Source organism: Primulina eburnea, chromosome 15 (genome assembly GCF_022965805.1).
Source record: "Primulina eburnea isolate SZY01 chromosome 15, ASM2296580v1, whole genome shotgun sequence".
Taxonomy (NCBI): domain Eukaryota; kingdom Viridiplantae; phylum Streptophyta; class Magnoliopsida; order Lamiales; family Gesneriaceae; genus Primulina; species Primulina eburnea.
The window spans coordinates 3236856-3255966 of record NC_133115.1 but is presented as its reverse complement, the minus strand read 5'-3'; the positions used below and the strand labels follow the sequence as shown (position 1 = coordinate 3255966).

The 19111-nt window shown below is 34.3% G+C and overlaps 1 protein-coding gene across 1 annotated transcript; it reads left to right on the top strand.

Moving 5' to 3' along the window:
- The first annotated feature begins 6769 nt into the window (after positions 1–6769).
- On the top strand, positions 6770–14305 carry LOC140814519 (squalene synthase 2-like). The gene is made up of 15 exons (XM_073173537.1): positions 6770–6934; positions 7207–7409; positions 8058–8100; positions 9457–9546; positions 10687–10762; positions 11218–11287; positions 11737–11880; positions 11966–12070; positions 12207–12353; positions 12558–12633; positions 13196–13284; positions 13558–13649; positions 13727–13772; positions 13865–13934; positions 14024–14305. Coding segments are annotated over exons 2-15 (1245 nt in total). The 5' UTR covers positions 6770–6934; positions 7207–7214; the 3' UTR covers positions 14026–14305.
- Positions 14306–19111: the final 4806 nt, after the last annotated feature.

Here is a 19111-nt window from a genome sequence, read left to right as displayed (position 1 = left end):
ACGCCTTTGACAATTTTTTCGTATCCTTTTTTTTTTTCGTGTTTTTGCTTTCTGGTAAGAATTTGTTGTACCAAAGATTAATGTTATGTTTTGGGGTTTATGGGTTGTGAGCAACCTCTGTTTATGCGTGAGCAATTTGCAGATTTGTCATTGGAATTTTCTGAGCAATACATGTTTTGTCGTTGCCATTCTGTCTTCGGTCGTTGTTTTGAAATAATTTTTTTTGGTAACATGCTGAACAGTTGTTTAAATGTAATGATTTAGTACAACATTTTCTGTTGATTAACAATATTTGTCCGATTGGTTTACGTATGCATTCGGTTGATCTAACCTTTTTTCGTATTTGGTAAGTAAGTGTGCGAAATGGACCGTAGACGTTATAAGATTAGAATTTTCCTGCTGCTACACCAACTGATGATCCGTACAATTTTTATGGTGTGTCTTTTAACACGACATCGCACGAGATTACTCGCCGAACGACGTCGTGAAGAACGTAGAACTGCAGCTTCGTACAACATGACTGGAAGATTGAATGCTCAAATTAACCATTTAAGAAGAATTATTGATACCGGAGATGTTCAATGTGTGGTTAATTTGAGGATGAACAGAAATTCTTTTGCACAACTTTGTTACTTGTTAACTCATGTCGGCGGGCTGGATCATTCTAGATATGTTAGGATTGAAGAAAAGGTGGCTATGTTTTTGTCCATTTTGGCTCATCATAAGAAAAACCGAGTGATTGGTCATGATTATGTACGAAGTGGTCAAACAATCAGCACACATTTTCATGAAGTCTTGGGGTCAGTACTGAAGCTACATACTATACTGCTTGTGAAGCCTTCTCCTGTCGATGAAACTTGTAGCGACGAGACGTGGAAATGGTTCAAGGTAAGATGAACATTTGTTGAATAATGATTATTATAAATTGTTTTTATAATGTTATACGTAAAATACCTTGTAGTAGACATCAGGTTACATATTTTTCATGATTCTTTAACTTATTTTGCAGGGTTGTCTTGGTGCTTTGGATGGTACATATGTAAATGTGAATGTGCCTATTTCAGAGAAGGGAAAGTACAGAACAAGAAAAGGAACCATAGCAGTGAATGTTTTGGGAGTGTGCAACCGAGATATGAACTTCATTTATGCACTTTCTGGGTGGGAAGGATCGGCAGCGGATGCTCGAGTTCTTCGTGATGCATTATCACGTGATGACGGACTTAAAGTTGAAAGAGGTTAAAATATTGTTTCATACAATCATATTACCTTTCGTTCACCATTCTCTTTTATAGGTTACCTTTCGCATACTTTTTTAAAATTCAAATTTATTAACGAACCGTATGACTTCGATGGTAGGTGGTTACTATTTGTGCGACAATGGATATGCGAATGTCCAGGGATTCTTGACTCCATACCGAAGAGTACCATACCATAGGGATGCTTGGGGCAATCGCACAACTGCTCCACAAAATTATAAAGAACTGTTCAATTGGAGGCACAGCAAAGCTAGGAATGTGATAGAAAGAGCTTTCGGATTGCTTAAGAAAAGATGGGCTATTTTGCGAAGTCCTTCTTTCTACCCACTAAAAACTCAAAACAGAATCATAATGGCTTGCATTTTGTTACACAACTTCATCCGATCTCAAATGCCGGATAATCTTGTCGATGAGATTGAAGAGGAGACATTAAGCCCAACGCCATTAACTGAGAATTATTTCATTGAGGATTTTAATTCCTCCGATGTATGGGATATGTGGAGAGATAACTTTGCAATGTCGATGTACCACAACTAAGACAAATGTTTTATGTCATTGTATTAGGATTGCAAAATTCATTCTGTTTGGTATTTACCTAGTACTTATCTATGTCATGGTCCTTGTTTTTTACAAATATGTATTGGATTGCGTGTGGTATTTTCAAATACATTCCCAAATTCGTTGTACGTTATTTCAATAGGGCATTGGCCTAACTCATTCTAACTTCTGACATTGTTTTGTAACAGGTTAATATTGCAAACACATTCGAATGAATGGATAGCACTAGTGTGAATTCGAAAGGTAAAAAAGCAGATAAGTTGCGCCGTACGTGGACAGCCCCTGAGGAAGAGGTTTTAATTGTGGCATTGAAAGATATAATAAGCAAAGGATATAAAACTGAGAACGGCTTCCGTAATGGCTATTTACCTTTATTGGAATCTGCAATTCAAAATGCTTTCAAAGACTCAGATTTACGTGGTCATCCCCATATAACTTCGAAAATACATGTCTGGAAGAAACATTATGGTTGTTTGACAACAATGCTAGCAAAAAGTGGGATTGGTTGGAATGACACAGAAAACATGATAGACGCTACGAACGAGGCATGGGATGCGATACTCAAGGTTATCAATTTTAGTTAAATTTCGAAGTTTGTTATATTCAATGTATTCCTCGTTAAAACGAAGATTTTTCAGGTCGACAATACTGCTCGAGTCATGCGTTACAAGCGGTGGCCACACTATAAAGATTGGTGCGAAATCTTTGGCTACGATAGGGCAACAGGTGATCGAGTGGAGACCTTTTCAGCGGTTGTTCATGATGTCTTGAATATGACCGAGAATGAACCCATTGACATGGAATTTGGGTTGGATGACTTTTACCGCCCTGTGGAAGGAGATGGTGAATCAATATCTGTAGCTCAGACTGTCCATTCAAACCCAAAAGGAGTCGCAAAGTTGAGGTCAAAGAAACGCAAGCAATTAGACGAGGTTGACAACCAAATTGTTGCTGCAATCAATAATTTAGCTGACATCACAAGGGAGACAATTTCAAACCTCATAAAAGAAATGTCATCTGACTCGAAAATGGATGATGCTATGGATCATGTGTTGGACACCTTAGGAAACATTCCGGGAATAACTTCAGACGAGATAGTGCGTGTGGCGGAGCTGCTGGTGGATAACCCGAACAAACTAGCTTTGTTCTTGCGGCTAAACCAAGAAGGGAAGATCAGTTTAATTAAACGGCTACTACACCCATAAGCTAACATTATATGTTGTACATGAACTTGATGGTTTTGTTGTTTTGGTAATGGACCGAAGTATTGTGTGTGTGGATGTTACCACTTTCGTATGATTATGTACTAGGTATAATATTTTGGCACAATATTGTAGTACCTGTGTTATGTTGTATGAATTTCTGCGGGTGTACGTACATTTCCTGGTTTTATGTACCATCAATGGTGTTTCGGTTGGCAATTGTTCCGGTGTTTATGTATGTAAATTTGCTGCTGCTATTTGTCTCCTCTACTTCGTTTGCTCATATAGGAATTTGCTGCTGCTATTTGGTATCACACTCGTGGTTTGAGGCAGAAAATGTAAGAGCTTTGACTGCCATTTTTGTTCAACGGTTACATTGTCACACTTTGAGGGTGTTCGGAAGGTTTGCTGAAAAATTGGCCGAGAGGGGCTTCACAGTGGGTCGTGTCATAACACTTCACCTGTATCTTACATGTTTGTGTCTTTATTTTACAGCATTTGACGTGTTTTTCGGGTTATTTAGTACGCATCTTTCACACCTACTTAATTAAGAAGAGATATATGAATCTTAATTGGGGCCAATGGTGAAATAATTTTTATGTCCATATTCATTCCAGTTACTTTGCATGGTTTGAACATTATACATTTTACCAAATTGACAAGCGAAGCAACAAATTGTAATTCTAAACAAAGTGGACGTAAAATTATAAAACAAGCACCAAAACATGTCTTCTTCGGTCAAATTAATATAGGACAACACTATAAGAAAGAAACAAACTTAAATGGTAGGAAGCAACGTAAGAATAGATTGGAGTTGTAAGATTTAGTCACAAATAGTCAATTTGTCATTACTGAGACAACCACATTTACAATGGCATCCTTCTCCACGTGATGCTTTAACATCCAAAAACAAAAGTTGACACAAACACAACGACATACGTCTCGCAAAGCAAACACCACATGCGATCCTACGTTTCAGACAAAATATGGATGCATCAAACACAACTTGCACGACGTTTCATGTCGAGGGCCCTGAGTCATCCGAGCTGCTGATTAACACATATCCATCTGTTTGACGTTGCCATACGGTTTTCTTGGAAGGACGACCAGTTGGATGCTCGTTGGAACGTTTGTTGCATGACTTGTAAGGTAGCATGTTCGTATTGTAGTAGTCATCCGCTGACTTCTTGCAGGGAAGTTTGTTGTTAGTGCTTACTTTTGGTAGATTCGGAAGCTTGATTGAAACCGGCTGGACTTCCTTGCGCACAGCAGTATTTGCACCTTCTTCATTCACGTCTTCATCATCTGAGATGATAATCACATCCACTTTGTACTTGCTAGTTACACTCACTTCCGAAGACGATTTGTAGGTGACAGACATTGTGGGTTTGCTCTGTAGAATGGCCAAAAGTTTAGAAAAAAAAACGAGCATATATTTGTGGTGTGGACCATGAATGGTGCTTATTTAAGTACCACAACCACATTAACCATTGTTTACCAACCAAAGAGTGAATGCTTGTCAAATCCTACCGTATGTCAACATCGACTGTCATAATTATTTTGGGTACTCATCAGGTGTAAACAGGTGTATGTGCAATTATTATGTGCAGCTAGACGCCTCATAAGTAAGGGGTTTGTGGTGCTCAAGTGTAAACAGTCATAATATGTGAAACAACTCATAAATAATAAATGCCAAATCTGAATAAATCTGAGTACATGGCGAGCATGTACACCATGTGGCAATAAAAGAAGTAATATGTCAAATTGAGTAACAGTCAAATCAGAATTACAAGAACTTTACTTACCCGTCAACATTCGTAAGGTTCACTGCTTTAATTTGTATGTTTCAATGCTCTAATGACTTCGGTTGTATAGATGATTGAGCTAATACAGTTGATCATCTTGCCGAACAAAAAACTCAAGAGTAGATAAAAATGAGACAATTGTTCATAACTAACTCAGAATACTGTACAAAGGCAAATAAATAACTACACATAAAACGTGTTCATACACCTTTTACACAACACATATGGGTCATAAGTCAAAAGTTATGGAAGTACATGTCATAAAATTGGAGAGAACAATTTGAAGAGAACAATACATACAACAAAATGCAATGTATCAGAATCTGCACAGAAGGATAATAATGACAAGGATAAGAAGGCATAACAACGCACACATGAACCCAAAGCAACAACAAACATGATCACGTGAATAAGGTGTGCTCTTGAATCCATGATTCGGTAACTCATATCTTGTACTTGACATCCCACGTTCCCTTTCATAATATTGGTTCCTGGCATGTGGCTGAGCTTCCTTCGACCCACGAGCGTATGGCCCGGAGGATGAGTTCATTGACTCCTTGTTACCAAACATTGGTGTACTAGTATGACATGAATGATCTTCAAAATTAGTTGAGTGGTTTTCAGATTTATACGACTGTTCGTCGCTGGGTGTTACATTTCTTCCATGGTACTCAAGGTACCAATAAAAACTTTTACGATGTCGCAGACCCGCTGGACATATATAGTAATAGTGTCCAGGACGAGTCGCGTAATCCCCAGCTTTACGTAGTATCATTTCCCCGTTTCCACAATCGCACTGTGGTGCTATCTTCATTTCCATGATACCTAAAAATGAGTACCTAATTTTGTAAAGCCTCGTACAAAGATTCATAAAAACGAATTATGTTGGATTAGGTATTCAAGTATAAAGTTTATGTACACCTATGTTGTCAACGATGTTTGAACAAATTAATGGATTTCAGAACATAGTACGTCAAATTTCGGCGTCAAAACACTGGAGTTTATGTATTTTCGTAATAGCATTCAGACCCTTACAACTTCGATGAGTGGAAAATGACACAGACAAGAACCAGACAGGATACGAAACTAATGTTAAGAAGCACAAAAACATGTAAAATAACTAACAACTACTTCGAAAATTACTTGAAATTAATTTTTTTCACACAGCTCTGTTGCCCTCCTCCTCTGGATCGAACGATTTCTGTACAATAATATCGAATCTCACCTGTAAAAAAAGAAATTTTTACTCACAAAAACATGCTCAAGGTGTTTGTTGCCTACTCGCTTCGGATCGTTCACAGATCTGGCTTCAGCTTCCAATCTTCAACTCCGAAGAAAAGTGAGGGTTTACTTGGGTGTGCGCTTTCTCGTGTAAGAGCCTGTTTATGTGGGGAAGCGAATAATAAGCGAAATAAATTAAATATTAAAAGTGAAGGGTATTTTGGTCCTCAAAGCATTAATCAGTATTTTATCCATCTCACAAATTTGACACCACACATGATATTATATATCTACCAAATAATATATCCTATCATATCAACCATTTATCAATCAAATTATTAATCATTCTATTATCACATCCTACACACCAAGCGGACCCTTAGAATACAAAATAATAATTTTTTATCGATAACCCAAATAAGAGATCCGTCTCACAAATACGACCCGTGAGACCGTCTCACACAAGTTTTTGCCAAAAAATAAACGCACAATTTTTAAAAGAGAGATTGAAATCAAGGTATCAAGATCCAAGTTTAAGATAAGTTATCGGGTTTGAAATTCAATCGTAACATATGTAAATTTAAAAAAATATCCAAGCCAAAGATGATTATTTATTTATTTATTTAGTTTGAATGTTGTAATAAATCAAATTTATTTATTTATTTGTTTTTGTCTTTTGAAAATGGTGACGTAGACAATTTGTGTGTGTTAGTTATGCCTCCCTTTGCCAACTTTATTCCATTATTTCCATTGATTATATCAATATATTATGGACCGGTGAATTCGCAGTTTTAATAGTTTCATTTTTACGTCCTATTTTCGATAATCGGGGACCATAAATTCTCTAAAGATTCGCATTTACCGGAACAGACCGCTTTCAAACCCGTCGAAGGTACGGAATGCGCTTAATTTGAGTGATTTTTGCTGGATGATTTTGCTTGGAACTTCAGATCTTCTTGTTATGAGTCCATGCTGTTTTATTCGGTTCATGTTTCGTGCAAAATGACTGGGAATCTTTTTTGGAAACGTGGATTTTCTGTTTTTGAAATCTGGAATCGGATTGAAGGATGTTCATTTGTTATTAGTTTTTTGGATTGTTCTATGATTTGTGGAGAGGTTGGAATTTGATTTTTTTTTTTGTGGTTTTAAATTGTTGGTGAGCAGGCGTAAAAATGGGGAGTTTGCTTGCGATTTGGCAGCATCCAGACGATTTATATCCGTTGGTGAAGCTGAAGTTGGCGGCGAGGAATGCGGAGAGGCAGATTCCGTCGGAGCCACACTGGGGATTTTGCTACTCTATGCTTCACAAAGTTTCGAGAAGTTTTGCTCTTGTTATTCAGCAGCTCGATACCGATCTTCGTGATGCAGTAAGTTTATTTGATTTATCTTTTCCCGGGTTGTTATTTTGGTACAAAATTTGCCAGCTGTTGATATCTTTGTAGATTTTTTTGTTGAGAAGGCTTCGAGTAAGTTTTTAGTCTGATCATTCTATATTTGTGTGAATGCGTTGAATACAATTTTTCCAAAAGTTCGATTTTATAATAGCCCGTCTAACAATAATGCAAGCCGAAACCCGTAAAAATATGAATGAAATTAATATCTAAGGTGGATACTGATGTTTGGGGGATTGTGGGTAATAAAGATTCAAAATTATTGTCAAAACCAACTTAATCAAAATTAAGTCATCATTTTTTAAATCTAACTTGTGATGTCTTCATTAGAAACAACATTTTCCAAAAGCTTGCGCCCATGGGTGGTAGCATGGCAAAAGATTTTTCTATAATAGGCTGTCACTAAACTATGAGGAGAAGCTAATACCAGGTAGAAGCATCTAAAGATTTGATTTCTTGATTCCTAACACTAAGGAGCAAGTTGGTAACAAAAGTAATAACTAGATTAAATGAAGTGTGATCAGAATGAATGGGCTGGTATTTTTTTTTTGTATTTTGTTTTTGTTCACTAGTTATTTTTATAAGTCAATTGGCTCATCAAGCAAATTATATGGAATTTTGCAGATATGCATCTTCTATTTGGTTCTCCGAGCTCTTGATACTGTCGGTAAGATTTCCTGTTGGCACCACATTTTTTTTCAGTTTTCATGCTAATGCTGGTAGAACAGATTACATTTTAAATTAGCGTTATCTGGAATTACATGAATATCAATACTGGAAGTGATTAATCCTGTTTAGGGTTCCATAGTACTAAATTTTTAAATTTGTCTAGCTGATGATAGGATTGAGGCATGAAGGTATTTTACTAAGATACCATGCCTATAATCTTGTTGACCTACCGTGTGTATGCTTCCGTTAATTTAATGAATTTTCACATCTTTAGATGCCTAGATGTAGCGAAAGTGTAAAATAAAATGGATTAACTTGTATATTCACACAGAATAGCTAGGAAAATCTCAGAAATATAGTAAAACATTAGGATAATCCCACCGATTTACACAGAATAGACATGAAAATCTTGAAAATATAGTAAAACACTCAAAATAATTGTATTCCTCCATCAACTTCCCTCTTGTTAATGAAACTGTGTCATATTTATAGACGGATTTACAATAATTAATTTCCGGAAATATTTTGAAAATGGAAAGTGTAATTATCGCAATGAAAAGAATTATCAGTCCATTAAAATTATATTAGAATCGAATTCTGACTGTTCTTAGCTTATTTATGGAGTGTTTGCAATAGATCATTTTAAAGAAGTGATTAAATTTATAGATTATGAAGAAGTGTAAAAAAATCAAATGAGTAGTGTTTGAAAACAAAAATAAAAAGCTAAAAATGAGATTGGTAATATTTGATAAATAACTGATTTTAGTACTAACTAATTAATGGAATCACTTTATAAAATCAGAATCACCACCCCACAGCTTTTAGACTTCAATTAAATTAATTAGAAGCTAACGCAGAATCTAAGTTTAAGAAACACACAAAAGTGATTTTTAAGCCAGAATTCAATAATTATTTTTTTGAATGACTGCAAACACTCCCTTATAACCTAAACAAAATTTTACCAGAAAAGGAAAAACACCCAAAATCCTGCCAATTTGGATACCTGCCTTAGGGTGATTCCAATATGCCAAAAAGGAGTTTTGCATCGCATCACTGGACAACTTTTTCATGAACGTAAGCCTGAGATGGTCCAATTTTCAGACATTTGAGCCTCCTTAATTTTACATTGTTTAACCCTGTCTTGAGTAGGAGCCAATCCTCGATTCTCAGAATGCAGAAACTGTACCTTTACATGAAAAAGGGAAAAAAAATCATTTAGTCTCTTTGAAGTCATTACCCTTGGGGACAAATTAATCCAGGAACTAATAATCTGGTGTTGATTATAAAATATTTCATTTTAAATTTTTAGATTTCCAAATAACCATTTTAATGATTATTTCGATTGATATGACAGAGGATGATACAAGCATAGCAACAGAGGTTAAAGTACCGATTTTGATTGCTTTTCACCGTCACATATATGACCGTGATTGGCATTTTTCATGTGAGTTTTCAAGGTTCTGCTATTTGATCTTGTTCACATAATTTATATCAAGAGCTCTCATTTCATTCTTTTAGGACAGTGTTGGGATCATTTTAGTTTGTATCCGCTCCTTGTTATTAATATGAATATGCTATAGTTTAGGTCTGACAAGGCTTCACCTCTTGTTGGTCACTTTGACAAACTTTGTTATAATCCATGACCCTCAATTCATCTGTTATATATCCTCATCCGAGCATGTCATGAAGGAAATAAAAACTTGATATGCTGACATCCACTATCCTTTTATAGTAGACCAAATGCTGTTAAAAGAATGAGCATGTGGTCTGAATATAGTTGTTACAGCACCTGCTGAGGCATTTTGGTCATAATACTTGACACTGTAAACTAATGTAGGCTCTGAGTTTTTCTAGGGACACATTACCTGCTTTGATTGGTAAACAGGACACCTAAATCTGTTGTTTACCTTATATTATTTTCTGTTATCACTACGTTAAAGTCGAAGGAGATACCATCATTCTTGTACCAATCTCCCACTTTATGACTACAATAGTTCTGTCTTTTATTTTAATCTTCATAAAAATGAGTCATATAGAATCCTTTATCAAACATCAAGTGTCCTAGTCACGACAAACTAGTAAAAGAGATGATCAAAATTAACGGGGCAGGAGTAAGCAGTATTTTTTCTAGCTGCTGCTATTGTAGTACGAAGCACAAGACAGGTAAAAAAAATATTTTAAGAGTAGGTCTCTTGTGAGACGGTCTCACGAATCTTTATCTGTGAGATGAGTCAACCCTATCGATATTCACAATAAAAAATAATACTCTTAACATAAAAGTAATAGTTTTTGATGGAAGACCCAAATAGGAGATCTGTCTCACAAAATACGACCCATGAGATCGTCTCACACAAGTTTTTATCTTATATTAATTCCCACATTTTTCAACTTACTCATGCAGGGGTTGGTTACTCTTTAAATGATGTCGGGTCTCATTTGTTTGATAGACACTTCTATTTCCGCTGACTGCTGTTCTCACTTTCATTATTTCGAACATGAGGGAAATCCTGATGAAATTTTATCTGTTATCTAAACTCCACTGAATTCAGCAAATTTCTAAGCCATCCTTGTTATGTCCTTGCAGGTGGGACTAAGGACTACAAGGTTCTCATGGATGAGTTCCGTCATCTGTCGACGGCTTTTTTGGAGCTTGGAAGCAGGTAAACCTTTTTACTGACAATCATTGCTCATGTAGTAGTATATCTATGTTTTCTTGCGATGTGTGTAGAATTTATTTGACATTTGATGGATTGAGCTGGGGAACTAGATTAATGTTAATACTATATGCCTTTGTCTGAACAATATTTCTACTAGTGGACGAGATTGTGTAAGGCATTACACTTCAATTAGATTGTGGAGGGAGAACCTGGAAGCAAAATAATTAAAATTAGCCAGGAAATTGGAATCTGTGCACCAGTTTGACCGAATGTAGAGATTGGAATTAATCTGAATTCTGCTGGTGATGATAGATAATTTTCAATTCCACAATCTCCTCATAAAATCATGCTTTATTTCTTCTGTGACGATACACTCCTGATTACTGATGCTTGGCACAACTAGTTCAACGTGTAAAATGAAACTCTTTGTGAATGAAAAGTTTTGTTCTCTTTTGCAGTTATCAAGATGCTATTGAGGATATTACCATGAGAATGGGCGCAGGAATGGCAAAATTTATATGCAAGGAGGTAGCTAGCTATTCACACTCGTGTTGGTTGTATTAATGCTTTGGAAGTTCGGATCACTTGTTGTTTGGCTTCTTCAATAGAATCTAGAATATACTAATATAATATTTGATTGCTTCTGAACTCGATAACATTTTCAAATCTGTTACCTACGAGGAAAAAGGTGATGTCGTGGAATCTAGAATGTCATTTATCAGCTTTGCTAGCTCATGTGATCGACATTGTTTTCAAAACTATTATTCATCAGGAACGTAGTGATGTCAGCTTATGGATTCTATATCTCTTAGCAACAGTATTATCTACTTATTGCTTTTTGTATTTCATTAGTTTATGACCAAGTCAATCATTTTAATATGCCATTGATGAATTAAGAAATAAAAAATATTGTGGAGTCCTATGCGTGGAACGGCAAGCATCAAATTGCATTCATAACCATTTTTTACTCTTCCCAGGTAGAAACAATAGATGATTATAATGAATATTGTCACTACGTGGCTGGACTTGTCGGATTAGGATTGTCAAAGCTTTTCCATGCGTCGGGAAAAGAAGATCTTGCTTCAGCTGCTCTCTCGAATTCGATGGGTTTGTTTCTTCAGGTACTGTTAGCAAAATCAATGTTTTACTTTTTCTCTCCCATTTGAAACTCATGATACTTGCCTTGTTTCTTTGCGGTAAGTATAGAAAACAAATATTATCAGGGATTATCTGGAGGATATCAATGAGATTCCCAAATCAAGAATGTTTTGGCCTCGCCAAATTTGGAATAAATATGTTGACAAACTCGAGGTACTTTTTTTCCTTTGCTTCATGCCTTCATCTCAATACTATACTTCCTTTCAGAAGTTAAGTTGTTTCACAGTTGTGGATTTAGTTGTAACTCAATAAAATAAAATCCAGTATTTGCTGTTGGGATTTCCTGCAGGACTTAAAATATGAAGACAATTCAGTTAAGGCAGTGCAGTGCCTGAATGACATGGTCACAAATGCTTTATCGCATGCTGAAGACTGCCTGAAATACATGTCTGCTTTGCGGGATCCAGCAATCTTTCGATTTTGTGCAATTCCACAGGTATACATGTTATTGCATCATTTTAAATATCTTCTCAATTAAACCACGGTTATGTTGTCTAGAACATTAAAAAATATAACTTCCTACGAATGACTTGCATGGTTAATGTCATCACCACATCCATGAGTGGTTCTGGCTTGCATTCAAATTTCTATTGTAAAGAATCAGAAGGTACATTTGATTTGGCTTTATTAATATCCACAGATAATGGCAATAGGTACTCTAGCTTTGTGCTACAACAACATTCAAGTATTCAGAGGTGTTGTGAAAATGAGACGAGGTAAGATAAATTCTCTCAATTAGATCTTTTTTCACGACAACATGTTTTGTGTTTATTTCTTGTTTCCTTTCATGTCTGCGTAATGCACTCGTGAGATTGAGAAACCGAATTTGCTGAAGCGGAGGGTGATATATAATAGGCAAAGTGGAAAAATCAATAATTGGGCCATGAAAGATTTACATCAATCTATACCTGAAAGTGCTTTGTGTTGGCCTGCTGTTAATCTGTCATACTAATGATTGGTCTCTTTACTGCTTCTGAATTTTCTTTTCACTGTTCTTAACCTTGAAAAGAGCTCACAAGCTGAAAAGCTCCCTAAATTTTTGAACAAATTATTATTAACCAGCCACACAGAATTTAACTGAAGTGCAACATGTGAATTTATGCCATATCAAAATGTGGCTGATTCTGACAAAATAACTTGAACCAAAGTTCGGGTTGCATTTAGCTTTACTTTATATTTCTGCCAGACTTCTTGAAATTACGTGCTGTTTTCATGTTAATTCTGTTTTAAACCAACAAAAGATACTATGTTTTTTTTTCCTTCTTGTTCTTGCCCTAGGTCTTACTGCCAAAGTTATTGACCGAACTAAGGCCATGCCAGATGTGTATGGAGCCTTTTATGATTTCTCTCGTATGCTAAAATTCAAGGTATGAAACTTCATCTATACGAGTATAAAACTCCCAATTGGAGGGAGGTATGCAAAAGGTTTCACAAGAATTCAAGCATAATGTTACTCTAAACGGGCATCAATCAATTTACCTACAAATATTTCTGCATAAAATTGAGTAGATGAAGGTTTTGAAACATTCAAAATTTCATTACCAAGTTCTGTTCAGATTTTTATGTTCATGGTCAATCTGTCATATGCTATATCATTTCCCTTCATACATTAAAAACGGGCTGTTTTCTGAAATTTCTAGATTGATGACAATGATCCTAATGCTAGAAAGACAAAAGACAACTTAGAAGTGATCTTGAAGATTTGCAGGGACTCGGGAACCATAAACGAAAGGTTGTTTTGCTTTTTCAGTTCTTTTGTTCCAGAATTTTATTGTTGACTTCAAACAACGCTTCTTGTTTTTGCACCAGGAAATCTTACGTGATCCAGAGCAAGCCCCAATATAATACTGCTACGGTTAGCATCAAATTCCATTTTCTTCACATTCGGTCGAAACAGATGTCTGCCCATCATATATATAATTTTCTAATTATGACTGTTTCTTGCAGTTTGTTATCATCTTTATCATAATTGCCATTCTCGTATCATACTTATCTGCTACTCGAGCTACTACCGTCTGTAAGTGTTTCCATCCTAGATATAGTAGTTTTTAGTCGTTGCATTAGAAATTGGTTTCCAATTCACATCGCGCTCTTCATAAAATGCAGGAACCTCTTGTTATAAGTAAGTTGTAGAATGAAACTTATCTTTTGTCCTGAAGACCAGGATGCTATTTGAAGTTCATCACTTGTGCTATTGATGAACCAATTGTACCTGCTGTTATTTGTATCTTACTCGAATAACTTAGCGATCGAGTCGCATAAGTTTTGTGCTGTGTAATGCTTTCTGGTAAGCCAAGAAAGCTGCTAAATATGTTTGCTGTAAATCCCTATGGTGAGTATTAGTGTTTGGTATTTGTCATATCAAGCAATTTTCATGTCCATGTATTATTATGTGATTTTTTAGGATAATGATCGAATGAATTGTTAAATGCAATGAATTTAGCTTTAAAATTTGAAAAATCTGAAATAATCTTCTAAAAAGCTTGCTAAAGACGATTAATCTAACTTAAGCTTTAATATGCTCAAGCCAGATTATGCAGCCTCTTTCTAGAAAACTAGATTTTCAATATACTAATATTAGTTATTATAATTTTAATATTTTTATGTTATTTAGAATTTGAAAATTTATTCATGGATTATATCATTTTATTTACTTTTAGACTTAAAATAATCAAAATAACAATAAAAACTGAAAACTTTTTTTTTATCATTAACTTCGTCTTAATCTTGCTTAAATTGTTTGAAGGACGACCTTCACGTTTCGACGCATGCATTCTTTTTTTAGAACCGTATTGAAACTAAACGAAGCTCTCCAAATATTTATAGTAAACCTTTTCTTAAATATGGATGTTAAATAATAAAATAAATTAGTAATTTAATTATGAATAAAAAGATAAACCATGACGTCAATAAAGAGTGTCAAGTTTGATAAGAAAAAAAAACTAGTGTCTTTTGGTACGTAATGCATGTATATATATTAAATTCTTTTGATGTTAAATAATTATTTTGTGAAAATCTAGATATTATATTGAGATTTAAAATTTTGACAATAGTTTTTGTAATAATTTTTTTATTTTATATACAATACGGTTATTTAAAAATTCAAATGTATAAAAAATTTGTCATTTGAGAAGATATAATATTATAAAAAATATACAATGATCCTAAAGTTAGATACTTCAAGCACCTCAACCTTAATAATATAATATAGACTCTACTATATAAACACATCAAAACGTTCCTTGACTTCTCGAAATACATATTATGATGAATCATTCATTACTCACTAATAAATTATTGTAGATAGTATAATTCCCCAGAATTGATCCTTTTATTTCTTTTGTGAAAAATGTAAGTGGGTAATTACTTTGTCCAATAAAAAAATGATGAAAAAGATATGCGCACGCGCGCACGCACACACACACACATATATAAAAAGATATGCGCACGCGCGCGCGCACACACACACACACACACACACACATATATATATATATATATATATGTATATATATATATATATATATATGTATATATATATATATATATATATATATATATATATATATATATATATACCTTCCATTTTTTCCACTTTGATCACCACCAAGTCATCCCATAATACAATTATGGACATCTTAAAAGGGATAGAACATATGAATTTTTGTGAAAATGATAATCGCATGAAAATTATCATTTTCACTACAAACTAACATCGGATTTATCTATATTTTTCCAGAGTAAATAAATCTTCTTCTTACATTCTTATATACGATCCAAAATCCAAATCATTTTCTATTCATCATGTAATGTTTTTTTTCCTCAATAAGTCTCATGTGAAATGGTTTCATGAATCTATATTCGTGAGACTGGTCGATTAAGTTAATATTTATTCATCGATTAAGTTAATATTTAGTTGATTAATAATATATGAAAATAACATAAACAAAGCAACTGAAAAAAAATATCACTAGATCTTCATGGAAAGTAACACTTGGCTATTCTTTCACTTTAGATGAAACAGTGGAAGTCGATCGACTTCTCTTTCACAAGGCATTAAATATCCCCCCCAAAAAAAAAAGTAAAGAAGAAAGTGACTCATGCACTTAGTGAAAATGACGTCACCATCTCCACTCCAACTGAAAATCCCATTTCCAAGTATTCCATGAAAAACATGAAGTGGCTAACGTTAGGCAGTCTTCTCACTTGTCAGTAATATAATGGCCAACCCACTCTTGGTGATGTCCCAACACTATCTGTTTGGTTTCCAAGCATTAACTTTCACCACATATGCTAGATATACATACATACATATACATACATAATGACGGACTTAGTCGTCCGTGTGGATTTTGACCTAATTGTAACACGATTAGAAGTTGATACCTATCTGATTTGTTATTTGATATAGTTGAGTCTCGAACTTATGGACAACCTTAGACACACCAAAAACATCAAACATTGAATTTCTCAATATCTCTCATATTCTTGACAAATGAGTTCTTGTGTTGTGGAATTATAATGAGTGTTTTAGTAATACTCACAAGTATGTTTCGTTCGAGATCGAGATATCATTGGAATATCAATCAGGGTTCGGTCACATAAGATTTATTCGTGATTATATATAAAGTTTTAATTTTCTTTAAAAAAAATAGAAGTGACCGGTTTACTCAACTTCATGCACTTTTTTTTTCTTTTTTCTTTGTTGAAGTGACCTCATATTTATTGACAAACATTAATTTTATTCTCCATGATACCTAAGATATGATTGGTGAAAAAATTTTGTGGGTTTTGAACATGGAATCTGTCAAATAAATGTACATATATAAGTTGTAGGATATAATTCATCGAGAGTGATATCTAACAATTTTGAAAATCTGGATTCATCAGTTCTTCAGACGATTACAGATATGAATTGGTTGCTCTAACATAGGCCATCATGTAGATTTTCTTGCATGACAATGTTGTAATTCGAGGTCGAAGATTGAGAATTTCCTTGGTTGCTTATGTCTAGGTTCTCATTTTGTTGAAAATTCTCACCATGAGCTTCTCTCGGGCATTCTTGAAACGTTTCCTCCAATGTCGCAATCTTTTCTTCTAGAGGGCCAAGTTCTAGAGTGGTCTGCTGCTCAAGCAGCTCAACCATGCGATGACACCCTGAAAAACAAACTTTCTCAGTTTCAATCCAAATTCGAATCGGAAACTTCCATGCCCTTGTGGCTCTTGTTAAGCATATCCATCCTAAATGGAGTCCTGATGCAATTAATTGATCTTCCCTCATCACAACAGGAAAAGGAAATAGAATTAAAGCAAGAATCACTACTTTGATTGTTATGTAGAGGCCATATGATGATTTAATGGTCAAATTGTCATATACTTGTTTATCTTGTGCATTTTCTTACACGAAAAGATCAGTGATTTAGGCCTTTTAGACTGAGTTTTTTGTATGAAATATATCAAATATGTTTTTTTTTCTAGTTCTTTCTTTACTAATTCTTGAATGAACTTATGTGATTTTTGCCATTTTTCTGCGCATGTATATAGCCTTGTCAACTGACGAATATGGCCAGCCAGCGGTTGCAGAAGGATCTCCATACAAACAAGCTGGCCCCTTCGATTAGGGTGGTGGTCTTATCGATCCTATTGATCATCCCGGTCTAATATATGACACAGACATGGATGATCACACTCGGTTCCTATGTGCCATGGGCTATAATATAATGCCTCATCAATCACCTTACTCACCAGAACAAAAACTGATTACCCGAAAACGACGAACTTCCTGACAGACTTTAATCTGCCTTCTATCACCATTCCTGAGTTGAAAAGGGGTGTCACTGAATCCAGAACCATGGCGAATGTCTGCCGGTCTTCAGTTTACTTTGCTAGGATTAAGGCTAGCTCCTCCTGGTATACATGTTAAAGTGGAACCCGGGATTCTTGCTTTTAGTTCAACAAAGAAGAAGATAAAGTTTAAGGTGACATTTTGGTGTAATTTGAGAGTTCCGGGAGCCGACTCGTTTGGAAGTTTGGTTTGGGATGATGGATCCGATCATGTTAGGATTCCCTTCATTGTTTCTATCTGTTCTTGAAGAATGTTAATTTATGTTATTTTGCCAACTCAAATATATGTCCAATAAAATTCTATTGAAAATATATCAATTTTTTTCCCAAAATGCTCATTTATATAAATCAAACTCTTTAGTGAATACTTCTTAGTTATAAAAATAGATGACGTAGGAGTTGTTAATATCCGAATAACCATAAATAAATTTGTGTCTATTTATTTATTACATTTAATTATTCCTACTGTTTTTAAAATATATTGTTGAAGTATTTTATGTGTCAAATACCCAAAATATTGCATATTAAATTTTGATAAAATACTTCAACCAAAAACGTTTTTACACATTCAACTTCCAATCTTTTAAATAATTTTCAAAATGTTTAATCGATTTTTGCGATAGATTATTTTGAGCATCTCCCGTTTGGTTTGAAAATCAAAATCGATTTAATTTTTCGATATTCAATATTTCAAGAACCGAACTATTATAGCTCAACGATTATCTTCCGATCGATCCTATCAAAATTATTTTTATTAAGAAACATACAAATTCCAGTCCAAAATAAGACCTGGGCTACAACTCCTTGAATCAGTGAGGGGATAGGTAAAAAAAAATTCACAAGATTTGAGGTATATTAATTATAGTTTTGAAGTGTGAATAATACATTATTCTTATTTTTAAGTTTCTTTAAATTTACAAACGATTAAGTTTATTCTATCGACACCAAATAAACAAACAAATCCAATGATTAATATTATATATTGTATATCTCAAGCGCAAATTAATGCTCAAATCTCTGAAAATATCTACTTAATAAATTAAAACTTTAACAAATAATTTTATAAATTATTTTTGAATTATTGGCTTTCAGATTAAATCATTTCATCAATAAAAAAATTTATTTTTGAATATTTCTTCCAAGCACACCCTTTGTTTTTTTGCTATCAATCAAAAATAATTTAAAAATAAAATAAAATTCCCGTACGTTATTATCTTCCAAAAAAAGAAGAAGAAGAAGATCCATTATTGCAATCAATCATACGTTTTGCTATTTAAATTAGACCTCCAAATTATCGCATCCGTACAAGCACAAGACCACATTCATTGTACAGTTTTTAAAATTTTACTT

Excerpts from the sequence above, each read along its gene's own strand:
- LOC140814519 (XM_073173537.1), top strand. The coding sequence starts at position 7,215 with ATGGGGAGTTTGCTTGCGATTTGGCAGCATCCAGACGATTTATATCCG. Across the intron at positions 7,410-8,057 it reads ATACCGATCTTCGTGATGCA|ATATGCATCTTCTATTTGGT; the intron begins GTAAGTTTATTT and ends GGAATTTTGCAG. Across the intron at positions 13,650-13,726 it reads TCGGGAACCATAAACGAAAG|GAAATCTTACGTGATCCAGA; the intron begins GTTGTTTTGCTT and ends TTTTTGCACCAG.